At 52.6% G+C, this 25,778-nt stretch overlaps 8 protein-coding genes across 8 annotated transcripts; 6 read left to right on the top strand and 2 right to left on the bottom strand.

The window, feature by feature from the left end:
* Positions 1-961: 961 nt before the first annotated feature.
* Positions 962-2,662, top strand: ASPSYDRAFT_161162 (fatty acid desaturase; the record flags this gene model as incomplete). Its single annotated transcript, XM_040842965.1, has 2 exons — positions 962-1,146; positions 1,201-2,662. 2 exons carry the CDS (start codon positions 962-964, stop codon positions 2,660-2,662), a joined length of 1,647 nt encoding a protein of 548 aa, XP_040697912.1.
* Positions 2,663-3,304: 642 nt separating this feature from the next.
* Positions 3,305-7,327, bottom strand: ASPSYDRAFT_93867 (uncharacterized protein; the record flags this gene model as incomplete). Its single annotated transcript, XM_040852895.1, has 1 exon — positions 3,305-7,327. One exon carries the CDS (start codon positions 7,325-7,327, stop codon positions 3,305-3,307), a length of 4,023 nt encoding a protein of 1,340 aa, XP_040697911.1.
* A 1,044-nt stretch (positions 7,328-8,371) lies between these two features.
* On the bottom strand, positions 8,372-9,773 carry ASPSYDRAFT_93866 (TDT family transporter; the record flags this gene model as incomplete). Its single annotated transcript, XM_040852894.1, has 5 exons — positions 8,372-8,518; positions 8,576-8,861; positions 8,913-9,209; positions 9,261-9,629; positions 9,679-9,773. 5 exons carry the CDS (start codon positions 9,771-9,773, stop codon positions 8,372-8,374), a joined length of 1,194 nt encoding a protein of 397 aa, XP_040697910.1.
* Positions 9,774-11,044: 1,271 nt separating this feature from the next.
* On the top strand, positions 11,045-12,748 carry rhgB (putative extracellular rhamnogalacturonase; the record flags this gene model as incomplete). Its single annotated transcript, XM_040849993.1, has 4 exons — positions 11,045-11,668; positions 11,720-11,758; positions 11,805-12,006; positions 12,051-12,748. 4 exons carry the CDS (start codon positions 11,045-11,047, stop codon positions 12,746-12,748), a joined length of 1,563 nt encoding a protein of 520 aa, XP_040697909.1.
* Positions 12,749-13,072: 324 nt separating this feature from the next.
* Positions 13,073-16,913, top strand: ASPSYDRAFT_161035 (putative sugar transporter; the record flags this gene model as incomplete). The annotated part of the gene is made up of 3 exons (XM_040842956.1): positions 13,073-14,619; positions 15,127-15,289; positions 15,363-16,913. The coding sequence occupies 3 exons, from the start codon at positions 13,073-13,075 to the stop codon at positions 16,911-16,913; spliced, it is 3,261 nt and encodes a 1,086-aa protein (XP_040697908.1).
* A 2,655-nt stretch (positions 16,914-19,568) lies between these two features.
* On the top strand, positions 19,569-19,890 carry ASPSYDRAFT_93862 (uncharacterized protein; the record flags this gene model as incomplete). Its single annotated transcript, XM_040852893.1, has 2 exons — positions 19,569-19,675; positions 19,737-19,890. 2 exons carry the CDS (start codon positions 19,569-19,571, stop codon positions 19,888-19,890), a joined length of 261 nt encoding a protein of 86 aa, XP_040697907.1.
* Positions 19,891-20,446: 556 nt separating this feature from the next.
* Positions 20,447-22,733, top strand: ASPSYDRAFT_487463 (putative acetamidase). Its single transcript, XM_040847693.1, has 4 exons — positions 20,447-20,626; positions 20,686-21,089; positions 21,156-21,626; positions 21,681-22,733. The coding sequence occupies exons 1-4, from the start codon at positions 20,586-20,588 to the stop codon at positions 22,502-22,504; spliced, it is 1,740 nt and encodes a 579-aa protein (XP_040697906.1). The 5' UTR covers positions 20,447-20,585; the 3' UTR covers positions 22,505-22,733.
* Positions 22,734-23,675: 942 nt separating this feature from the next.
* ASPSYDRAFT_160633 (uncharacterized protein) lies at positions 23,676-25,651 on the top strand (the record flags this gene model as incomplete). The annotated part of the gene is made up of 3 exons (XM_040842925.1): positions 23,676-24,297; positions 24,360-24,852; positions 24,907-25,651. 3 exons carry the CDS (start codon positions 23,676-23,678, stop codon positions 25,649-25,651), a joined length of 1,860 nt encoding a protein of 619 aa, XP_040697905.1.
* Positions 25,652-25,778: the final 127 nt, after the last annotated feature.

Below are 25,778 nucleotides of genomic sequence, written 5' to 3'. Positions count from 1 at the left end.
ATCTGGTGCGTTTGAATCCGAGGAGCGACATGTAAAGCTCTTATAAGTTAGCCTCCGCAGTCCGTGCTGAGGCGCGTGGCCGGTCAGCTCCAGCGTCGGCGGAGAACAGGCACCTGCAAGCACGGAAGAACGAACCCCGATCCGTTAGGCATTCCGTCATCAAGCAAGAAAGACCAGGCACTAAGCAGGCCAAGCAGGATCCGTTTAGTGAGTGGGTGAGGCCTGCCGAGGCTTCCGAGTCGACGGCGCCGTCACTGCTGCGTATCGCGTATCAGCAAATTGCGGGGAACAGTGGGTGAGAGTGAGACCCAGCGTAATATCGGCGACCACGCTGATTCGACACTTCGGCAAGCATCAATAATTCAATGTCCATCGAAGCGAACCTGTCTTGCCGTCCCTCGCCAGCTGAATCGTTGCTGACTCTTTGTCCTGGGAAGTGGACTAGGGATTGTTGACTTCCAGGTTGTCTTAACCCTAACTGCCGGAGCAAAAGCCCTCCTTTTCCTGCTGTACAACAACACAACACAACACAACAACTGCATTCACCTCGTCTTTGCCCTAGACTCAATCTCAATTCTTATCTGAACAAACGAGGTCTTCAGAATGGCTGCGGCCGAGTTTATATTTCGGATGAATCCCACCGAGATCAACCACTCCACTCATCGCATCTCACGATCACACCAGTCAGAACCAGCATAATTATTCATTCAGCAGCGAATTGTGCCCATAAGAAATGTCAATGAAAATGTTCTGGACCTGTCAGCACGCGATTCCTGGTGCCTGATGAGTCAGCATGTTGATGGCCTGTTTCGTGAATGGTGGTGCCTGCACTGCCTCATCCCTGTCTGCATCCTCTGCGTCTTGCATCGTCACACGCGGTGTGCCCGAGTGTGACTCTTCCATGCGCCAATTGCCAAACTACATTGCACAGAGGTCGAATTGTGGGCACGAAAAGTCCGAAATGGGCGAGCCGACGCTTCCATTGCTTTCGAGACGCGAGGTTGAGGCTTTAATCGCTGAAGGGGGGTTGGTCTTCGTCCTCGACCAGTTCGTGATCAGGGCCAACCCATGGGTCCCATACCACCCCGGCGGCGAAAAGGCCATCATGCACATGGTCGGTCGCGATGCCACGGATGAAGTCACCGCGTGCGTTTGAGCCATTTCTCTTTTGGTTGGTTCGTGCTCTGACATGCTGTATAGTCTACACTCCGTCGAGACAAAACACCAGATGAGCCGTTATCGCATCGGGAGGATCCAGGGCCGATGGACGAACTTCATCCCGCCGATCCAGGGTGGCAAGTTCAGATTACTCTCTGACGAAATAGAGGCAGAGCACGGTAGCGAAGCCGGTGGTTCTCCGTCCTCCTCTAGCTCTCGCAGTGCATCACCGGTTTTCGACAGTACACTCCGACACCGAGGTGGAGCAGAAGAGGGTCTATCCAGCTCGGTTTCGGTGACCTCCGTGTCTTCCAACGAAGAGGACGATGGGATGGCACACCTTGATACCGTCACTCGAGAGAAGATTAGCCTGGACTTGGAGAAATATCCCCCGGTCGACCACGAGACGCAGGACGCCATCGTAGCCAAGTACCGGCTACTCAACGACCGCATCGAAGCAGAAGGTTTATACCAGTGCAACTACCGTGCATACGCAGTTGAAGTATGTCGGTACGCCCTCCTCTTCGGCTGCATGCTCCTCACACTGCATTGGGGCTGGTACGCCCTAAGCGGAGTATTCATGGGCGCAGTCTGGCACCAGCTGGTCTTCATCGTCCACGACGCCGGCCACATGGGGATAACACACAACTTCCAAATCGACTCGTGCATCGGCATCTTCATCGCAGACTTCATCGGCGGCCTCTCCGTCTGCTGGTGGAAGCATAACCACAACGTCCACCACATCGTCACCAACTCGCCCGAGCATGACCCAGACATCGAATACCTGCCCTTCCTCGCCCTCTCGCACCGCTTCTTTACCTCGCTCCGCTCCTCCTTTTACGAACACATCATGTCCTACGACCCCCTCGCTACCTTCCTCATCCCCTTGCAATCCTACACCTACTACCCCCTCATGCTCTTCGGCCGCTTCAACCTCTACCGCCTCTCCTGGTCCTACCTCCTCAGTAAGAACGTCCCCCGCAAGGGCCCCGCAAAATACCACTGGCACCTCGAAGTCCTCGGCCAAGCCATCTTCTGGACCTGGTACGGCTATGCCATCCTCTACCGCACAATCCCAGACCTATCGGGCCGCCTCACCTTCTTCCTCGTAAGCCACATGGTCCAAGCACCGCTCCACGTCCAATTCACCCTCTCGCACTTCGCAATGAGCACAGCAGACTTGGGACCAGACGAGTCCTTCCCGCAAAAGATGCTCAGGACAACAATGGACGTCGATTGTCCCCCCTGGCTGGATTTTTTCCACGGCGGGTTGCAGTTCCAGGTTATCCACCATTTATATCCGCGGATCCCGCGTCATAATTTGCGCAGGACGCAGGTTCTTGTCAAGGAGTTTTGTGAGGAGGTGGGCATTCCTTATGCGCTTTATGGGTTTGTGGATATGAATCGTCAGGTTGTGGGTGCTTTGGGGGAGGTTGCGAGGCAGGCGAGGGTTTTGGCGAAGTGTCAGAAGGTTCTTGCTAGTGGGCAGGGCCATGCTAATTAAGTGGCTATGTAGTATCTAGGGCTAGTTGGTTGTGTGGTATGGTATATAAGCTTGTATAGTAAATATAATGGCTAATTAAATCTTTTGTTTTTGATCTTGTCGGATTTCTCTCTATGCTATACTGCACTAGTTGTACAATACAACCAGTAAAGTCCGGAGAAATAACACGGTACAGTTTGGTAGTAGACCCAGTTGTGGTATCAGACCACACATGTGGATGCTAAATTCGCTGATTATACTATGTAGATGATATAGTTAAATATGCACAAGCCACCTCCCTGAAATCCGACAAAGAACAACGTATAAATAACAACATATAAACGAATCAAAGTAGACAGTGACAGATTATGGTATAGGAGACAAGAGGAAACAACATGCAATAGACAATTCCGGCGATGAAACAACAAGCTGGACTGCCATCAATCAGTAGATCAAGACAGAAAATATGAAAAAAAAAAAAAAAAAAAAAAAGCCAAATCGTTAGGAAACCAGATACTGAAAATAAACGATGATGTGTAATGCGCCGGAGCTGAACGTATTACGCGGGTATAATTGAATCATCGGTATGTATGTATGTATGCTCAATAACACCAGTCAATAAACAATAGAAGGGTTGACGCCGAAGAGAACAAATCTCCAGTGCTATAGTTGATGTGGCATTATATACGCTCGTTTGCGAGGGTCATCGTCGAGGACCGAGCCGGGGCGCTTTTGGCCCTGGTTCAACGCCATCGGTGAGCCCGGTTGGGCTTGGTGTTGCGTGTGTGAGAATTGCGGGTAGTGGAGAGGGTGCTGATGATGGGAGAGGGAGTGCTGGAATTGTGGGTATTGCGTGTGGTGCAGCTGCGGCTGCATCTGCGCATGGAACTGCGTTTGATACGCCTGCGGGTGGGAGTGAGGGTATGGGAGAGAGTTGGTCGGGGCTTGAGCTTGTCCCGGTCCCTGTCCCTGTCCCTGGACATGGCTGTGGGTTGGAGCCTGGGTCTGAGGCTGAGCTTGAGGATGGGGGGCTTGTCCATGAGCGTGAGCCTGTATTGGCGGTTGCGGCATTTGGTGAGAAGGCCGCTGGGTCTGGGCCTGCAACGGTGACGGCGCCTGTCGCTGAGTCTGGCTATGCACCTGAGCATGCAGTTGGGGCTGGGTCTGAGGCTGCTGCGGAATCTGAGGTTTGGACTGCATTTGCTGTTGCATCTGCGGCTTCGTCTGAATCTGAGCATGAGGTTGAGCCTGAGGCTTGGTTATCTGGGCTTGCACCTGGGGCTTGGTCTGCATCTGTTGAGTGTGCATTTGAGGTTGAGCCTTCTGGGGCTGGACCTGCATTTGAGGCTTAGCATGTACCTGGGCTTGCATCTGAGCTTGAGCCTGCACATGCGACTGAGGTCTCTGGCTCGCCGCCTGCATCTGCGGTTGCGCTTGCATGGGTTGGGCTTGTCGCTGGGAACCTTGCATCTGACCTTGCATGTTTTGCATTGGGTGTTGTGCCTGTCGTTGAGCATGCGTGTGTTGGTTGTGCTGGCTATGCTGGGAATGCTGGGATTGCATTCCCGGGGCTTGCATATGAGAATTTTGCATTTGAGGTTGTGTCTGCATCTGTGCCTGCATTTGAGCCTGCATCTGAGGCCTCTGCATATGAGTTTGAGGTTGCTGAGGCTGGGTCGATGCTTGAGCATGCGATTGAGCGTGGGGTTGCCCGTGCGTATGGGCATGCGCATTAGGCTGTGGCTGAGCCCCAGCTTGAGTTCCAGTCTGTCCCTGCTGGTTGACCTGGCCAACGTGATTTGTCTGTCCAGCTTGGTTAACCTGTCCAGCTTGGCCAGCTTGGCCACCCTCAGACTGTCCCCCAGCCGCAGCCGCAGCAGCTTGCTCTGCTTCCAACTTCTTCCTTGCCTCCACATCCGCCTTCTTTGGCCGGCCGCGAGGTCGTCCCGTGCCCTTCGGCTTTGTCGGGTCCCGTGGTGGCCTTGGCTTACGGGGCGTATCTCCTGTCTCAGATTTACGTGGACGTCCACGTTTACGCTTCTGAGGGATAGGGTTGCCATCCGGTCCGATGATCGGAGCTGACGCGCCAGGCGCACCAGATGTACCGGAAGCGCCAGCAGACGCAGCTGAAGCGGGTGGTGCAATTGAGAAAGGTACGCCCACGCCTGGAATGGCAGCGAGACCAGGCGGTAAAGCAGCGATCGCAGCGGATGGGTCACCAGGTGCATTCTTCGGTTTCTTGGGCTTCCTTGGTTTCGTCTCGTCTCCGGGTTGCTTTCGCGGACGGCCTCGCTTTTTCGGCGTATGATTGGGGTCACCCGGTTTCGTCCGCTTCTGTGTTGTGTTTTCCGAAATGAACGTCATGGGGGTCTGACCATTCACGTGGTTAGTGGCCTGAGCTGACGGTTGAGGTGCTGGTTGACTGGCTGGTTGGGCCTCGGGCGCGTGAGTTTGGGGCCCTGGCAGTTGAGACGCGGAGAATTGAGAACCGGGCAATTGAGACCCAGGGACCTGGGTTGCGGTAGGTTGAGACGGGGTGGACTTCGGCTGCTTTTCCTTCTTGACCGCAGGTTTCTTCTTCTTAGACTCTTGAGTCGCCGGGCCCTGTGAGGCAGTCGGCTGTTGGGATTGTTGCGGTCGCGGTGCCTGTTGATGCTGCAACTGCGGTGTGCCTTGTTGCGACATCTGAGGTGTTGTCTGCTGCGGCTTCTGCAGTAGTGATTGTTGGGGAGATTGAGAGCTATGAGACTGTCCTTGCAAATGATACTGGTGTTGTTGAGGAGCCTGTGAAGTATGCATTTGCGGCGACTGCATTTGGTATTGTCCCTGGGGGTATTGGCGTTGGTACGCATATTGGAACTGGGGGTTTTGCATCTGTGCCTGGTACGGCGACCGTTGAGTTTGCTGGGCTTGTTGAGTTTGCTGAGCGTAGAGTTGTTGGTAAGGCTGCTGGTTCGACAGATTTAGTTGATTGGGTTGAGTCTGCTGTGCCTTCTGGCTCTGCTGAGCTTGTTGGGCCTTCTGCGGCTGCTGGGTCTGTTGAGTCGCTTGATGCGCTTGCATCTGATGTGCATTTGGGCCTTGTGAGCCCTGTGCTTGTTGCGCCTGTTGCCGGGCATGCGTTTGCGATGATTGAGATGCCTGCAAAGGCTGTGACGCCTGCGACAGCTGGATCGGAGAAGCTTGGGAAGATTGAGGGAGCTTCTGGGCTTGCTGGGCGTGGTTTTGCACCTGATGTTGCGGCTGCTGAGTGTGCGCTACATGCTGGGCAGGTTTTGGCGCCTGCTGTTGATAGCCCTGGTGTACCTGCGGGCTCGACTGTGATGCCTGCGCCGATTTCTGTGCTTGTTGTTGTTGATAGCCTGGCTGACTCAATTGTGGCATCTGTTGGGCCGGTCTGTGCACTTGCGGCTGCTGGTAGCTTTGCTGAGCCGGCTGGCTCGATTGGGGTATCTGCTGGGTCGGCTTTGGCTGCTGATAGCTCTGCTGACTGAACTGCGGTACCTGCTGAGTCGGCTTTGGAGCTTGAGCTTGCTGCTGTTGGTAGCTTTGTTGGACCTGCTGGTTTGGCTGTGGTATTGGCGCCGGTTTCTGTGCTTGTTGCTGCTGGTAGCTCTGCTGGCTTAGCTGTGGTACTTGCTGCGTCGACGGCTTCTGTGCCTGCTGCTGATAACTCTGTTGACCCTGCTGACTTGGCTGCGGTACCTGCGCGGCTGATTTCTGTACTTGTTGCTGTGCTTGCTGCTGCTGTTGTTGTTGATAGCTATGTAACTGCTGCTGGTATGGAGACTGCTGCTGGTACGGAGACTGCTGCGCTTGTGAATATTGCGGATACTGGGTTTGAGACAGATATGGAGAATGCTGAGGCTGTGTTTGATACTGAGCCTGTTGGCTCTGTCGATACTGTGATTGCTGCTGCGGCTGCGCCTGCTGCTGATACTGCGTAGACTGCTGGGCCCTCTGTTGAGACGGTTGATACTGAGACATCGATTGCGGCTGTGCCTGCTGCTGTTGATATGGAGAGGATTGTTGATACTGCTGCTGCTGCTGCTGCTGCGTATATTGCTGCTGATGTTGCTGTTGCTGTTGGGAGTTAGTCGACAGCATTGGCGAGGCAGCAGAGGTAGGCGTTGATGTTGATGCTGTAGGGTGTGTATGTGGTAATTGCCGATGTTGGGCGTGCTGCGGTTGTAACCGATCCAACGACTGCTGTGGAGAAGATGTACTCATCGCCTGCGTATGCGGTGATAGAGAGGTTTGTGAGTTCAATGGAACATGCCGGTAATTGGCTGCCGGGTTCACATTCCTCTGCAGACCCTGCAGCGAAGAAGAGAGATACGGGCTTTTCAGCTGCCCGATTGGGTCCGTGCTCCTGGACAACAAGTCCGATGTACTCGTGGGCTGTTGAAACTGCCCGGAGAAAGAGCTGAAGCTCGTCCCCGCTGGTAAACCGCCTAACGACTGCGACGTCGTAGTGGTCATGTTGCGGAGACTAGGCGAGAGAGCCGTTATATCGGCTTGTTGTTGCGGCCGAAACAGAGAACTGTTACTGCCAAACGCATTGGCGTTCTGCCGTTGGGCGGCGGCCGCGCCAATGGCCGGCGACGGCATGTGCTGCTGCTGTGGATGAGCATTTTGCTGGGATTGCTGTTGCTGATAGTAACTATGGCCCCCATATCCCATCATTTTGAAGAGGGTACTCTGACAGATACGCCGACTTTAATCGATGGTCAGAGTTGGGCCACGTTTAGACACCAGACATGCAATCGGGCGTGACGAGGACACGATTAGCGGCGCAGGTTAGTGCTGGGACAATTAATCGGCTCAGTCAACGCTCCCCCAGCTCCACCAGCAGCAGCAGTAGTCGCAGGAGAATCAGTAGTCAGGATGGAAAAGCGCCGCCACGAAGACGCGCAGAGATAACGCGTTTCTGGGCGACAATTGCCGTGTTAGTCGGCAACAACTGGAGAAAGTCAAACGTGGAGTCGCTCGGCCAGTCAGCGCCGGATCAGCGAATGAGCGGGCGCCGTGCGGAGAGGGTCCCGTGACCACTGTTACGGCCTCAGGCAGCTAGTGCTACGGCAATCGGAAGAGGCCAGGTGGCGCAAAATGGGAAACTGAGTGAGAAATCTCAGGTCGCCCCCCGACTGGCAATGGGAAGGGCAAGAAAGGGCTGCCAGACAGCTGGACAGTCGTCGAGAAAAAGATCCCAGGGAATTTCTGGGATCTGGGAAGCTGGGGTTGGCCGAGGTGAGGTGATGGATTGCGGTCGCTTTTCGATGGGCGCCGTTCTTTTTTTTTTATTTTATTTTATTATTTTCTTTTTGGATTTTTGGATTTTCTGAATTTTGATTTTCAATTTTGCTGGGACTCTCCGCATCACGTGAGGGTCGCCCGGCTGGCCACTCACAGGCCGTTCTCGTCGGGCACACAACCAGGCATCCATGGGTCGGTGCCATATGGTTCTACAACTTATCTAATAACGTGTGGGAGCTTGAGCTAATGCTAAATTTATCTATATTAACTATATTACCCCAGATAATTATAGACAGTGTCCATCCTTTATATGCCTCGGTAGGCCCTTTACAAAGGCCACGAACCCACCCAACATTCCTGGCCTAAACTTACGTTAGTGGATTAACTCTACTAGTATATTAAGCCGTCCCAAGAAGGCGGGTAATTAATTCTCGCCAAGATGCCTGATATATATTTCTATGCGCTGGGTAATGGCTACGCCACTTTGCTAACATCTTTATCGTCCTCTTTGGCTCTTAGCTCCGCTAGACATGGTGCATGGAACATCTGGCCGGATATCACCCCCTTTAAAGTCCCGGCACTGACCACAATCCATAACACAACTACGCAAAGCGAAATGATCTACTCCTTGTAAGAAGAAAGTTGTTTCAAGAAAGCAGCAGGGAAGAGGTGACTTACCGTCCCTAAAACCCGGAAGAACGCCGATGGAAGCTCTGCTCCGAGTTGACAAGTGCATGAAGCATAAGCCCCAATGGGAAAAGTGAACCCCCACCATCCAATATTGAATGGGAACGTCTTGCACCGTGCAATAGAAGCGGACGCAAAGAAGAGCCACACCAGGCCAAAAGCCCACAAAATGAGCCCGACCAGGAAACCCATCGCCTGGAACGTTGGCCCGGATAACTCCTGGAGCGTGTGAGTTTGGGGGAAGATCGTCTGTGCAGCCTTTCCCAGTTTCATCGCCCTGTGCAGTGTAAGTTGCGTTTTCCAAGTCATACGGACAGGGTCTACATACGCGTATCCTCCCGACCCGAATGGTCCCAGTGGAAGAAAAACACTAACGATCATGGCCTTTGGAGGAATCTTGTGCAACGTTAACCGCTGCAGGTATATTACCATGACCATCAATGCCAGGGGCAGTCCAATACCCCAGAGTACGTAGCTGGCTATCACAGTCCAGAGGGCATGTTGTAGATTTGGTAGGATATCAGCCACTATTGCTCCCGACGAGGCGGCGACCGGGCAGCTGACGATAGGAAGCAACCATACTGCTGTCATTGACGAGAGCTGGGTTTCATCTTTTCTGGACATCCTGTGAATGCATTAGCTGTGCCACCTAGCCTTTTGAGACGGTGTGTCATACAGCGCAAATGGTAACGATAAGGCAGCTACCACAGAGACAACAGCATCAATAATCCAGATCGTCCATGCGAATGTCTGCGCCCATGAACCCCAGGCCGGAACGCAAATAAAGCAAAACATGTTGACAATAGTCGCAAATCCCATCGGTACTGTTCCGATAAACATGGACTGCACTGGGTGCGAGATCATTGCCCAGAATATCTCCGGGTAGAGCGCATAGCGGAGAGCCGATATAATACAAGCTATAACAAAGAGCAAGACATTCAAGGCAAAGACAACGGCAGATACCCAATACAGCCATCTACCGTTATATGGTAGCGTGTATAAAAGCATTGACACGATGCCGGTGCCCATGGTGACGGAGAACCATCTGGTCTTATTAGTCTTGCTTTCATAGATGCGGCATGTCAGGAGCATACGAAGGCGTAAAATTGCGCACCACTCTCCTCCATCCCACATCATGCTTGGTTATCTCTGGTGGTATGGGATCGAGATCAGGACCTTCAGCTGCCATGGTTCGTTAACGATATGTTGGGTCGAACCATGAACTATGTGCCTCTCGCCGTGTAACCGTGTTCAGTCGAGGCAACTTGACATCACCCTTTGATATACCAACACACAGGTCAAAACCTTAACTTGTGATAAACCACTGGGTATGAGTATAACAATGGCATAGGGCTGAAATGTTGACATCGTGACTCAAAACTGGTCTGATGAAAATTTGACAGCGACCCGCCGGCTACTTTCGGGATCCACCACAAATTGCGTGCCGTGAGAATAACATCTCTAAAGTGCAAGTCACGAAGCAGAGAACTTTTTTGTCTTCCCAAGAGTGCACCAGCCGGTATGTTTGTACAAGGTGTAAGACCCATGCTAAAATCGAAGCTTAACTGTTCTCCGACTGGCTGGTCCGAATTGGGTGCCCCAAACGAGCAGCCCTATTTGTAGATCCGCGATTTCAAGCTTTTCGCCAAACAAAAGTCTTCTGGAATATTCAGTATGTTAACTTCTGAGTGGAATATATATATATATATATATTTGTTGCTCGCAATTATCGTATTTCGTTGCCCGTTTCTTGAATTATTTGGTCGAAAAGAGATATTATTGGCGCCACGCAGCGGACGAGAAACGACAACACACACTTCACCAATCCTCGAGAGATAAGAGCATCCAGACCGTTTCATGGCCAGCTTTGTCCAGCAGTTGATCGTATCACTCTGCCAGTATCTTCCGCCGCGTCCCCGACCTAGAATGGCGCGGGTGGTTTGTTATTTAAGCTTAATATAGACGAAACAGTCAAAGGATGGCAACGAGGGCCTGGCTATCATGCCTGCGTTTCATCTTGGTCTCATGAAACTACCCAATCGGTTGAGCGTTTATCAAAGACTGACACAGCTTGGTTCGGGAAGAGGACCGAGACCGGAGAGTCGGAGACGCAGACGCCTCCTCAGCACCAGGTGGAGCCCATATCCACCGGCGAAAACTGCGGCGCCGACGGCATCAAGAGAAATCCACAAGCCAATAATATCGCTACCAGACTGGATGGATTCTTCTCCAATTGTCAAGCTTTAGAGAAGCTTGTCCCCACTCTGTGGGAGCGGACGTCTTCTTCTCGGAAGCGATGAGACGAGGCCTTTCAAGCTCAAACAACGGTCCTTGATAATTTCTGCTATATCAAGAAAAGGGTCAGGCCGGGTCTGTATATAAGGATGGAAAAGTTGCATGGTGTAGGACGCCTCCTCTGGCGTTTATCCGGGCAGTCAATATCAAATCTCCATCGTTGCAATGCACGTCGGCCGCCTTTTGCTCTTTTTGGCCCCTTTGCTTGTAAAGGCCCAGCTCTCTGGTAGCGTCGGGCCTCTTACACCTTCCAGCGACAAGAGTCAGACCAAGACTTGCAATGTGAAGGATTACGGCGCAGTAGCCGACAAGTCTACAGACATTGGACCTGCGCTCTCATCTGCCTGGGATGAGTGTTCCTCTGGCGGAGTTGTCTATATTCCCCCAGGCGACTACGCGATTTCGACATGGGTCAAGCTGTCCGGTTGTAAGGCCTGTGCTATTCAGCTTGATGGGATCATTTACCGAACGGGATCCGATGGCGGTAACATGATTATGGTTGAGCACTCCTCCGATTTCGAGTTTTTCAGCAGTACCTCCAAGGGTGCAATCCAGGGGTACGGGTATGAGTTCCATGCCAAAGGCTCCTCGGATGGTCCTCGAATCCTGAGACTTTACGACGTATCCGACTTCTCCGTGCACGATGTGGCGCTTGTGGATGCCCCTGTCTTCCACTTCTCGTTAGACACCTGCTCAAACGGCGAGGTATACAACATGGCTATCCGTGGGGGTGATTCGGGAGGTCTGGATGGGATTGACGTCTGGAGTGAGAACATGTGGATCCACGATGTATGTTGAGTGCTGGATTCATCGCGACCTGAGCGGAGCTAACGGGTGTAGGTCGAGGTCACAAACAAGGACGAATGCGTCACTGTCAAGGTATGCCAGCTTTCCTGTTTATAATATTAGCTCTAACAGTCCGCAGAGTCCGGCCAAAAACATCCTCGTTGAAAACATTTACTGTAACTGGAGTGGAGGCTGCGCGATGGGCTCCCTAGGAACTGACACCGATATCTCCGACATTGTCTACCGTAACGTTTACACCTGGAAGTCGAACCAGATGTACATGATCAAGAGCAACGGAGGCAGCGGAACGGTGTCCAACCTGGTGTTGGAGAACTTCATCGGTATGTTCCTCCCCCGGTGCAGTTGCGAAATGCTGACGGTTCAGGCCACGGAAACGCGTACTCGCTGGACATTGACTCCGAATGGAGCAGCATGAGTGCCGTAGATGGGGACGGAGTCGAGCTGAACAATGTGACGATTCGCAACTGGAAGGGTACCGAAGCAGACGGAGCGCAAAGAGGCCCGATCAAGGTGGTCTGCGCGTCCGGGGTGCCGTGTACGGAGGTGACGATCGAGGACTTTGCGATGTGGACCGAGTCCGGCGACGAACAGACGTACCGCTGCGAAAACGCGTTCGGCGAAGGATTCTGTCTGCAAGAAGGCGATGGCTCGTCTGGATACACAACAACACAGACCGCCTCCACTGCGCCGTCTGGCTACCCCGCACCCCGCATGCCAAACGATCTCGACTCGGCGTTTGGCACCGACAGCGAAATTCCCATTCCCACCATCCCAACCTCCTTCTATCCAGGAGCTACCCCCTACAGTGCCCTCTCGGGAGCTGCAGCATCTGCAGGCTCGTCAATCCCTGCTGTGAGCGACCGCGCAAGAGCCACTCCGGCTGCGACTGGGTCGATCAGCCTGTCTTTGTCATCCACCGCCGACCCAACGCGTGTTGTCAGCGCCGCGACCAGCTCGGTTCCTCCCTTTCCTTCCTCTCCCTCTTCCTTGGATGGCGACTCGCAACTCCCTGCAGAATCATATGGGCACTCTCATCATAAACACCATTACCGTGCCCACTGAACCATTGCTACTGTCTCTGGGCTGAATACGAGGTAGACCTCATTTTTGTTTGCTAGCTTTGACTTGGACAATCCTACTTGTGTTTATGAATACAACGCTCCTAAAATTATCTTTGGACCGTGCCACATTAAACGCTACGCATTTAAAAGCTAATAGCGGCCGTCATTTAGGAAACTACAATGTTCCTCTTCCTCGACTGTGAACCTAATCCATAAGCCTCCGGCCACGTTGATATCCTTATCTTCATCCCCAACGCTCCCTTAGTGATAAATCTTTCAAACTTCTTGAGTCATACTAGAGTCATATATATATATATATGTCAAAATGTCTTTTCACACTGCTTCCGAGCCCTCCAGCCCCAATCTCGCGCCTGTGTCCGAAACCGTGCCTTTGAACCGCTCCGCAGACCTCGATGCTTCGTCCGCTTACAAGCTCAATGCGAATGTGCTGAATCGCGCCATCCAAGATATTGGCATGGGGCGGTATCAATGGCAGCTATTTGGTGTTGTCGGTTTTGGGTGGGCTTGCGATAATCTATGGCCTATTGTTACATCTCTGATACTTCTTCCCGTTACATACGAATTTCGCGTTTCCCAACCACCTCTCCTGCTTTTGGCACAGAACCTAGGCCTCCTGCTTGGCGCACTGTTTTGGGGGTTCGGTTGCGATATCTTTGGCCGACGAATGGCATTCAACATGACAATTGGAATTACGGCCGTGTTCAGCTTGGCTGCTGCAGCATCGCCAGGTTTTACTGCCGTCTGTATATTGGCGGCTCTCTGGTCGATAGGTGTTGGTGGAAATCTTCCTGTGGATTCGGCCATCTTTCTCGAGTTTCTTCCCGGATCACACCAGTATTTACTGACTATCCTGTCAATCAACTGGGCACTAGCGCAGTTCCTAGCGAATATCGTCGCATGGATGCTAGTGGGTAGGTATACTTGCCCCTCTGCCGATGGATGTACTAGATCCGGAAACGTGGGCTGGCGATACTTTATCGCCACTATGGGAGGACTAGCTCTGTTGATGAGCGTCACCCGCTACTTCTTTTTCACTCTCCTCGAGTCCCCTAAGTTCCTTATGGGGAAAGGAGAACACTATGAAGCCGTTGCTGTTGTCCATGAAGTTGCCAAACGCAACGGAAAAAGCTGCAATCTGACCACCGACGAATTGCAAGACTGCTCGATCGGCGAGAATGGAGATGGAAGACGGGAGCACTACTACCATCGTCGGGGATTGACCTTGCATGACCGGTTGAAACTTTTGTTAGAGCATTTCACGCTCACGCAGCTTCGGTCTCTATTCTCCAGTCCGCGCCGCGCTTTGGCGACGACTCTCCTGGTCTGTATATGGGGTTTGATTGGCATCGCTTTTCCTTTATATAACGCCTTCTTACCGTACCTGCAGCAGGAGCGTGGGATAGAATTCGGGGATGGCTCCACATACTTGACATATCGCAATTCACTGATAATTGCTGTTGCATCAATCCCTGGGAGCCTTGCCGGTGGCGTGATGGTGGAGATGCGCTCATTGGGGCGCAAAGGTACGCTGACCCTCGCGACAGTAATGACAGGGGTCTTCCTCCTCGCATCCACAACCGCCACGACATCCTCCACCTTGTTGGGCTGGAATTGTGCCTACGGTTTTAGCAGCAGTCTTGTCTATGCCGTACTGTACGCTTACACGCCGGAAATCTTCGAGTCCCGAAATCGCGGAACGGGCAATGCCATTGTCAGTGCTGCAAACCGGTTGGGCGGCATTCTGGCGCCTTTGGTAGCGATGGGGACGGATTTAAAGAGCACAGCGCCGGTTTATGTGAGCGGGGTGATATTCTTAGTAGCTGGTGGTTTGGTACCATTGGTTCCATACGAGTCCCGCGGACGGGCAAGTGTGTAGTAGTCTTGTATCCCTCGTTCAGTTAGCATTTATCATTTCAATAGACAGATCCAACCAATTGTGAATTCTCAATCACGGCCGAGGTCCTGATAAACTTGCAGTCTCCATGCAACCGAAGGCTGTCTGGTTCTCGAACAGGTTCTTAATGGCTACAAAGAACCAAAAGGGCGGCGTGCATGAAGCGCGTGCATCTTGGGCTCCTTATGCTCCCAATCATGCGACCAGCAGACAGGCCATTGCCCGGCCTTGGTGCCTTTTGTTGCAGCGCGAGGCTTGAGTTGTCGAGTTGGGCTCCCCCGCAGTGGAGCAGCAGCAGCCACGATGGGTGCCTGACCGCCAGGCAATGATGCCTGTCAGAAGACAACCTCGCCTGTTTATCACTGCTTTGGGTGAGACTGGTCTGTTCTCACTTCTTTCACCTCTTTTGCTCCCCTTGCTTCTCTCCTGGCCTGGCCTTCTACAAATACCCAATGCAACGACAGTCCTCGCTGCTGTCAGATGCCTGCGCTGTATCTTGAATCTTGTCCGACCATGGCCTCCTTCGCCTACGATCATGAGGCGGAGTTTTGGGGCGCGTTAATTAATCCCGACAAGAGTCCTTCTCCTCTGCTTGAACAGTTGTGTTTGGGAATTGCCCAGGTGATAGTAAGTTGGAACGAAGCGGCCGGGGACGGTAGAAAGCCATTGAGTACGGCGCTTACCCAATTGCTCTGGGTAGACCTCGTTTGACAACTATGCGATCCCCGATCTCACCCCAGAACGCCTGGCTGCGTTCTACCGAAAAGTTGGCGGCAACTACGATGTCCTGTTCCTCGATACCAAGCCCTCAGCGCTCTCTTTCATTTACCAGCGCCTCGGTTGCTTCCACAGCATACAGCCCACCGCCGATCCGTACAAACCCCCCTCGATCCCCGCCCTGCAGCCTCACGGTTTCGTGCGATGGCAGACGATCCAGATCCTGTTGGACCCCGACGAGCATGTTTCCTATCTCCAGAATGCTGTTGAGCGGTGGGACATCTTCAGCCCTAATGGAACCGTGTTTCCGAAGTCGATTCCCCGCGGGGCATTCCCCGCAGAACCAGACCCAGAGATGATCCAGTGGCACGAGACCGTCAGCCAGAAGTTCGAGTTCGACTACTGGAAGAAGAAGTTTATTCGCTCGCCTTCTTCAACATTTAATACATACCAGAACCAATTCAGCAGTCCAAAGGAGAGCCCAACTTCAAGTAAGGAAGAGGAGTTCGTCCAGAGCCACCACCAAAGATCGTCCTCGTCTAGTCACCGTTACTCAGTGCCCGCAGACCCGCAGACATCCCGTCGTCATCAGAGACGTCAAAGCGCTGAAGTCCCTCCAAGCAACTTGCACAAACCGCAGACCAGCCTGCCTCGTCGCTCGGCTGAATTCGCCCCGAACGGCTACGGCTCGCCTCGTGCTCCATCACCACCAGCATGGCCAAAACATACATCGTCAAAAAGTCGGGGCCGCGAGCGCAAGACCTACTCTCGCCCCGTTAGCCCTGACCAAATCCATGGGCATAGCTCCTCAGATGCATCATCTGAGGGTTCCGGCACAGCAACAGGAGAACCAGCTTCGCCTCTTCCGGGACACGGCTACCATCGGAATCTCTCCCCACCATACGCACCAAACACCCGTCGACACTCGCACGAAGCATACTCGCGCAGACCGCGAGAGGTTTCACCCGAGTCCCAGAGACGATACGCCTACCGCGACGCATACAACTCCAGTTCAAGCAGAATGTACGACTCTGATAGCGGGCGCGGACCGCGACAGCCTCGTGTATACATCGACGAAGTGCGCCAGTCGCGGACACCAGTGCCTGACCCTGGCCCTAGCCTTTCGGGCTATCGCGATCCTGTATACGGGGGGTCCTCCACAGTCCCAACAAGCCCAGTATATGGGCACGCACACCCAATACACCCCGGTCATCCGCGATTCGTCAATGTAGGCACCCCTGGGTACATGGTGCACCCGCAACCCGAGCTCGACGCGAATGTCATGGACGACCCAAGACGGGGTAGCTATCGCGGCGGTAGTCTGACCCCGAATCCGAGTGGGAGCGCGCCATATGGGCGGCCACGATTCGCTTCTGTTGGCGACTTCCAGCCGCCGCGGTGGGCGAGTATGCATGCGCCCGGACCTGGACCTGCGCCCGGACTCGGGTCTGGGCCTAGTAATAGTGGGCGGGGGGTTCCCCCTGGAATGATTGAAGCGGATTACGGCAGACGGTCGACTATTTATGACCGATAGATATAACCTGTAGCGATGAATTGTACCGATTGGTTTGGGTGGTAAGAAAAGGTTATATATTTACTGACATTCTAGGTGTAATTTGCGCTCAGCTTGTGCATTGGTGTTTGGTTAGATGGTATGGGTATGGGCCCGTTATGATGTGACACGATTTACGACTTGACTGTTTACTATTCCTCTTTCGCAGTGTTCTAGGTGCAGACGTTGATCTGGGCCTGGTGTTGACTTGATTTGACTGACGCATTGCATTGCTTGCATGTGCCAATGGACACCATTTACCGAGCGGGGTTCTAACATGACTCCAGCCAGCTTATTTACGAGTTATGACGTGACGAAATAAAGGGTAGAGGGCGTTATTCTACTCGCATGGTTTGCCCTTTTTCTATTTTCTCTCTCTTTATTTGTAAGTCGTGCTGTTTGTATCTAGCATTCTTGGTTTAATTTATTTTGATCTGTATGTGCATACCTACTCGGTCCAGACAAGAATTCTCCGATCCCCACTATTTTTGGGACTCAAGATCGCGAGAAACATCTAAGAAGCATCTGCATCGAGTCTTTGTATCAAGTCGCTCCCGTTAACATACCCAGGGACTCAATTGAAAAGCAGCTGAGTTGTGCCAACTGAAGCAAGGGATACAAAGTCAATCCCTCACTCACCACCACTCACTCAGCACCATCCAGACATCCTCCACAATCAAGCCAAGCTCACATCTCCTCTAATGGAAAAGAACCGACACTAAAGCCACAAAACCCTGAAATCGCGAACAAGAACTTACGAATCAGTCTTCCGAGGCCCCATTTCCATGTCTCCATTGCGCCATGATCTACAGTGGAGGCTGCCGGCATTGACGTCAGTATGAGACGGCGGGAACACAGGCACAGAATATATCCTGGCTGAGACCTCCAGCCCCGCGATTATTTCTGAGGACCCTTTTCTTTCTTGGATATTTCCACTCTGCAGGTGATACCCTAGTGTCAGGGCGTTCTTCTTGAGCCTCTATTTCTTCTATTTATTTTTGCTGGTTGATTGGGATAACCAGTTAGTCAACGCTGGTTTCGAGTCAATATGGTATGTCTATACTCTATACTGGTATATATCCATGGTTCTACCCTCCACGCGGTCCGTCGGACCTGACCCTGAGTCTGGCCCTGATGTCGAACCACGGTTCTTACAATCCACTCTCTTCATGTACGAAAAGAAATTCATAATACTAACCACCTACCTCTCAAACAGGCTCCAATCACCCTCTCCTCACTGTCCTCCATCTCAACGTCCCCATCAACATCAGACACAGATTCAACCCCGCATCTCCTTCCGCGACAATCCTCCGGCTCCGGCGACTCAGGCTGCAGCTGCCCAAGCACAATCTCCGGCGGAGCCATCGCCGGAATCGTAATTGGGTCAATCGCCGGAACACTGCTGCTAATTTGGCTCTGGCGCACATGCATGACGACCACGGCCATCAACGAGGCTGAGAAGACGGGCGCACCGATTTATACCAGTTCGTCGGGGTATCCGACGAATGAGGCGACGACGCATCATAGACGGAGGAGACGGCGGGTCAGTCCTGGTTATGAATATGCGGACGCGGGGAGGAGTAGGAGTCGTGGTGGGCCGAGGAAGCCGAGGAGGGTTTATCTTGCTTCTTGATTCTGGGCCTTATTCCTGACACATACCTACTTACTTTGCCTGGAGATATTGGGGAGCTATGTAGGTTAAAGTTCTGGGTGATGGATTATGGAGGATATTGATTCTGTTGTACAGAGTATGGGTGGTGCAGGTCGATGTATATGAATGTTGGGGTATGTTTGTTGATGATAACACGACCCTGTTTATGATGTTTATGTTTATGTTTACGTTATGCTGGAGGATGGACTAATTCGGTCTACGGCTTATGACTTAATGAATATTATTCAAGTTCTAAGTTCATCAAGAATGTTCACGTCCAAGAAAGTTCCCATTTTGGTAACGGCATGCTCAGGTGTTATAGCTACGAGCAGAAAACCTGAATTGGCGATGGAAATTACTAGCAGCTTGATAAATACAGAAGTAGTATTCACAGAACCTCCCCAAATCATGAGTTTTGTAACCCCGGTGCCTGTGCCTGACAATTTTACCATCGAGACATACATGCATATGCATTGCAGAAGTGGGTCTTCCTGGAATCTGAAACTGAAGCTCCAGACTCGAACAGTTCGCTACTAAGCATGCTTGCTATCGCTGGAATGCAGGGAGCTTGTCATTGCATATTCCCTCATGCTGGCCGGACCTTGCGGTCATGCTGCATAACAAAGCTAGTGCCCGCTCAATCTTGTGCTGGTTCCGATGTTTTGGCCGCAACTTTCGGAAACTGGGTATCGACACGACATGGGATGGATATACTGCGCAATTCACTAACTCTCCAGCCTACGTTTAAAGTGAATCTTTGAGTGCTATCACTATCTTCACCGTACATATTTTTGCTTGTCTTGGTCTTTGCGGATTACCACAGAACGTGACTTACCTCTTCACACTACACTTGACCTCGATACGACGCGTATATTCCGGAACTCCTTCGACGGCCTTCAATCCTAGACATTTCTTGACTGTTTAAACGCGTTCCTTCCCCGGTACCGAGACAAATGACCGATTCTGATCATCCTAAGCATCCTACAATGGCTCTTGTTCGCGACCCTTGGTTCTGGCGCCGGTTCTCACGCGCTGTACACTTGGACGAGGAAGTAAGGACTCCAACGGATGAGAAGGAAACCACAATTTGGTCGTATGTTTCCCAAACCAGTAAGCCCGTGAAGAGTGAATGAATGTTGACTAGTGACGTACAGAGACAACTGGCTGGACAGCCAGCGCCGAAAGCGACGGAAGAGTGCGCTATGCGGATGTCTGATTTGCGTTGCCATTGCGGTTTTTATTGCGGCGGTTGTCGTCGTTATTTGGTGGTTTTGGGCACACAACTGGTTGCAGGATAAGCCGTCATGAGAATCGAGGAACGAACTGGTTAGCGGTGGACTTGACGCGTTTCTAGGTCGTCAAAATCTGCGATTGATGATAAAGTTACAAAGAAACTCTGTACAAAGTTGACGTGGCTCGTGGGGGGTATCTAACGTTGTGGCATCGAGCTGGTCTCGTGTGATTTCATGGCGTACGGAGTTGCATTGAACCAGATACCCAACTTGATGGTATTTGATAGTTCATTAGTGTTTCGCAGTCAGATAAGGAACATCAACAATGGCAAAAGTTACCCGCCATCATCCTGGATTGAGGTAGACGCTGAAGAGGGTCCAAGTTGGAGGGTGACTCCAACTCGGGGATTGTTATCGCAGCGGGGCCGCGAGGACCTGTCGCATTGGGCGATCGCACGGTTGTCCGAGTCGGCTAGAGAATCGAATACTTAATGATTGCCCAGGGCTGTCAGGGGTAATTGTAGTGAGAGTCTCGATAATACTTTGCTCAATTCGCAGGCATTCATAGACCATTGACTTGGAGTCGAGACCCCGGATTCCGCCCGACTGCTGCAGCCGAAGCCGCTTATCTGCGGTTCTTATCGCTCTCTCCGCATCTCCGCATTATAAAGGCGGCACTGGCCCTGGCAATCCCTCGCTTTGACTTTCGCTCCCCAACCGGCCTCTCTGGATTCTAAGCCGTCCTCTCCGTTACGCTGAAACGAAGTGAAGATGCTCCCGCCATTTGATTATTTTTCGTACCGCCGTGCTCGGTAGGTCCAACTGGAATTTGACCTGACAAGCTCCAAGTCTAACTCTTCCCTTCGGATAGGCGCATCAAGCAGCAAGAACGAGCTGCGCGATTCGCTTCTCTGTCCCCACACTATCATGCCGCATTTACACAAACAGACAGAAATCTAGTAAATAAGCCAATCGAAGAGCTCGTCCAGGGGGTTCAGGATGGCTCTCTCTCCGCAACCGATGTCCTCCAGACGTATGGCAAGATTGCCGTGAAAGCACAAGAGAAGACAAACTGTGTCACAGAAATTTTGCTTCCTGAGGCCGAGGCCTGGGCCCAGAACGAGGCCAACCTCAAGGGCCCGCTAGCTGGCGTGCCAGTCTCATTGAAGGACTCGATCCAGGTTAAAGGGTTTGACACCACGCTAGGCTACTCCCGTCTGGCAGGAAAACCATATGCGGAGGACGGACCGCTTGTGAAACTCTTGAAGGATGCAGGTTGGTTGAAATTGCTTTTTATTTCTTTTTTGTTCGACATGACCGTGGCGTTCTAACTGCTCGCAGGCGCGGTGCCCTATGCGAAGACCGCCCTTCCTGTGACGCTTCTGTCCTTCGAGTCGGCCAATCCTGTCTGGGGAACTTGCCTTAACCCTCACGTCCCACAGTATTCCCCTGGGGGTTCAACAGGAGGAGAAGGTGCCTTGCTCGCCCTCGGTGGTCGGATTGGCATTGGTTCGGATGTTGCGGGCTCTGTCCGTGTTCCTGCTGCTTGGAGTGGAATTTACTCTCTCCGCTGCAGTACTGGTCGATGGCCGAAGAATGGCGTTAATACCAGTATGGCGGGTCAGGAAGGAGTAGCGAGTGTTTTTAGCCCTATGGCCCGCACGCTAAATGATCTAACGTACTTTTCGCGATCTATTATCAATATGAAGCCGTGGAAATACGATTACACGGTTCATCCTATCGCCTGGCGAGGTGAAGAGGAGAGTGACGCAAAGAGTAAAAAGTTGAGGGTTGGGCTGATGGCATATGACGGTAACACGGACCCCAAGGAAACCGAATAAGAAACAAACTTCTGACCTGTCATAGGCGTTATACCCGCAACACCGGCTATCCAGCGCGCCGTCGCGACCACCGCTGCAGCACTCTCCGCTGCAGGTCACGAAGTCGTTGAAATCACCCCTCCATCGACTGCAGATCCTTTCACTGGCCTCCACCTTGCTTCTCAACTGCTGAATGCGGACGGCTGTGAAACCTTCAACTCGCACTTTTACAGTTTTGAGCCCTCCGATGCAGGCGCCGCCCAGCTCTCATTGATCGCCAACCTGCCTCGTCCTTTGCGATACCTCTACTACCTCTATGTGCGGTATATCCGACGTGACGAGAAATGGGCGGCATTGATCCGAACCTTTGGCCCCAAGAGTGCCGCCCACCAATGGAAGCTTGTCGCCAGGCGTGAGGCTTTCCGCTCAACCTGGCACGCATGGTGGGACGCGGAGTCACAACAGTACGACTTCATTCTGTGCCCAGTGAACGCAACGCCGGCGCTTCCACATCGGGCGATGAAGGACGCCGTTTCCTCCTGCGGGTACACTTTCCTCTGGAACCTGCTTGACTATAGTGCTGGTGTGCTGCCGGTGTCGCATGTCGATCCCAAGAAGGACGCTCTTGCGGCTCCATACAAGACGGTGTTGAAGCAGATGGGTGCCAACCACGCACTCTCACGGGGTGCCTGGAAGCACTATGATGCGAGTAAGATGGCGGGGCTTCCGACAGCAGTGCAAGTCGTCGGCAGGAGATGGGAGGAAGAGAAGGTTCTTGGATACATGGCGGCGGTAGAGGGAGCGTTAGAACAGTTCCACGACCCGATCACCGGTGAAGGAGGCAAGTATCCGCTGATCGAGCTTGACTGATCGAATGGATTGGTGCCGAATTTTTGCCCGGGGAGGGTATGTCCTCACTCGAAACCGAGTTTACTATGTGCGTTAGTTTCAGCAGTGAGAGCAACATCCCAATAAGAGAGTTCAAGCAGACAGTTCGCGCGTCTTGCACTATTGTCAGAGCGTGAAGTTTGTTTATGCCCAACACCAATGAGAGCCTAAGCGAGTTCCAAATCTGGACCGAGCAGCTGGGAGCAGAATACAAGGCCGTACAAGGCCTGACGGGCTGTTCGTATAGGAGGACTATAAGAGGACGGGGCTGGTTGAGAGCGGGTCCGGCGGGCCCTGGGCCGTTTTATTGGCGCGTTCAGCCGTGTGGGCGTGAGTGGACAGCGGATGGTGCCACCGGGCTGGGAGTAATTTATCCGGTAACTTCGCACATATAAGATATCAGCTACTTCTCAGCCTAGTGCAATAAGCAAGGGCGGAGATGTGCGGCCATTCAAATTCACAGGTGTTATGCCCTTATCTGCATTGCTCGTCAGGTATCGGAGCAGCCCTTCGTGCTGGCGCGTCTCTTGGAGACGTTCCTGAAGGATCGTAATAGTTGTACGGCTGACGTATCTCCACCGTAGCGATCAGCGCAGGGCCTGAAATTACCGGTATTAATAGTACACCGTTCGACGCGCAGTCTCCAGTCGTCCCAGTCGCTTCGCTGTCAGTCACTCAAGCTCTGCAGTCTCGAAGTTCTCCTCTGTTCCAGCTCTCTGGTTTCTGCAGCGCTTTCCGACCCTAACGAACCTTGAAAGTTGGAACCTCTTCGCTCGTATTCGCCTTGGGGCTTCTGTGCGCCCCTCGAGCCTCTCCATCTCACCTTCGCTCTTCCTTCTTGCTTTGCCGTCTCTCGCCTGCTCCTGATGATGCCGCCCCCCTGTACCACGCCGGATAGCGACTGATCTCCAGGATATTAACCCTTGACCTCCGCCTCGCCCACGCCTACCCCTCTCCGTTTCTTCGACTTCGACTTCGCACTGCGCCTCTCACCTCCAGTCCTCACCCTCTCGATCCCCCTCGATCCTCATCTCACGTCTACTCCTCCTGTCTGAGCTGATCGCAGGATGCTGCTCTTGGCATCCAACTTTCCAGCCCCGAGTTCGATTGTCTCGTTTTGACGGCGTGCCGAAGCATGAGCAGCGAGCCGGACATGCCCCCCAAAAAAGGCGCTCAAGGGCGCAAAAAGGACGCCATTCATTTCGTCAACGCGCGCCCCGCCTCCGAGACCGAGCGACTGGACATCAAGCGGATGGTACGAGCTCATGTTGGGAAATGGATCTCGACTCAAACCAAGGATCGTGCTGCCGGTCCTGCTGTTGTCGTCGACCCCCCGCTTGTCCCTTCCGCCGAACACACAGATCCCTCGCAGGCTTTTGAGCTGGACTCTGACGAGCCCTACCTTCCATCTACTTGTGCCTCCTCGACCTTATCACCTGTCTCTTCCGCGTCCTCGCGCGGCTCGCCCGAGTCGTGCATCTCCAGCTCCTCACATACTGCAATCCCCATAACTACCGCACCGCCGCATACACAAGCGGAGCTGACGCTCGCTATCATTCCTCCCCGCACTATCTTCCCTCCATCGAACCCTGATTTATGTCACCAGCAAGGCGACGACCAAGACGGTGTTGTGTATTCGTCGGATGGGTCAGATACTCCCAGCCCTCCACATAATGGAGAGTACATTGAAACCGTCGGTGCCGGCCGTCTTGATCCATTCAGAGCCTATTCGTCGCAATTTGAGCCAGAACTTGTCCAAATATCAGAGGAATATTGTACGCTTACGTCCACATTTGCCTTTACCATAAACCAAAAGCGTAGCTGCTGACTCTTGTAGGTTTATCATGTTTGTGGCCTGGCCTTACTCCTGGCCCTTCAGGAACTAATATGCAATCGTGGTTCCCGATGTCGCTGTCTGATCCGACTCTCTTTACCGCATTTCTATACGGGTCCCTCTCACACATGCGCGTTCAAGCACTGAACGGTTGGATCCCTCGGCATCTGTTTCATCACCGGCAACAACGCCTGCTCGAAAATGTCGAAATGGAGACAATCAAGATGGTTAGCCGCGAGATGGACAATCCGAGTCGTGCGGTCTGTGATGCCATGATATTCAGCGTGGTCTGCATGGCACACAACAAAGCAGATGACGATATAACCCATTTTCAGAGCACTCCATTCACCCCGCCGATGCAACGATTGCAATGGCTCGACGTGTACGGTAGTCTTAAACCGAACCTCGTTCATATCGGAGGGTTGGTTCAGATGGTCAATTTGAGAGGTGGAATCGAAAAGATCGAGCTACCTGGCTTGGCCTCAGTGATATCCTTGTGGGTTTTCATAACAATTCAAATATATATTCGTCAATACTAACCTGACAAAAGTTCCGATCTTGTAACTTCTAGCACATTCCTTTCACACCCAGTTTTTCCCTTTGTTCCCCTCGAAGCGCGTCGCAAAAACCTGAATATGCAGGAAATGCTGGGATACACCACTGCCAGCGTTGATCAGTATCATGCGCACTTTCAACATCTAGGCCTCCCACGTCTATTTGCAGAACTCATCTGTGCCATGAATACATACACCGCCCTTGTTGACCACTGTATGGATCCTCAAGTGAGCTACGATTTTTGTCTCCTCGCCGACCAGCGCAACATCGTCCACTTCACCCTCCTCAGCCTTCCTCACGCAGCCATCGAACCCGATCCAAACAATCCCTACTACACTCCCCAACCCCAAGATATAGTCTACGAAACATTCCGGCTCGCAACCTTAATCTATGGTATTGGCATTATTCTCCCCCTACCAGCACAAAGTACACCACTCACCAAACTCGCCGAGCTCATCCACAATATCCTCCGAATCCCGAACAATCTTTCTCTATGGAGCGCCCCACAAGCCCAGGTTGGGCTCCTCTGGATCCTCACCCTGGGTGCTATTGCAGCGACTCATACTCCACGCCGCTCGTGGTACGTCGACATGCTGCGTCGGGTCGTGGATCACAACCGGATCACTTCGTACGACGACCTAAAACGATACCTAACCTTGGTGGTCTGGCAGCCATCTTCATGTGACAAGCCAGGTGCTGATTTGTGGGCTGATGTTGAAAAATCGCGTGAATACCTGTGATGAATGATTTGCATATTTCAACAACTAATCTGATATCCCACGATTATACCAAAAATATACTCTCCTGGATCACGCTATGTTGATTATTACAACTTGACCAGGACCGCGTCTCCCGAATGGTTGACTA

Source organism: Aspergillus sydowii (genome assembly GCF_001890705.1).
Source record: "Aspergillus sydowii CBS 593.65 unplaced genomic scaffold ASPSYscaffold_14, whole genome shotgun sequence".
Classification (NCBI taxonomy): domain Eukaryota; kingdom Fungi; phylum Ascomycota; class Eurotiomycetes; order Eurotiales; family Aspergillaceae; genus Aspergillus; species Aspergillus sydowii.
Note: the sequence above shows the minus strand (reverse complement) of the source record. Positions and strands in the feature narration are given on the sequence as shown.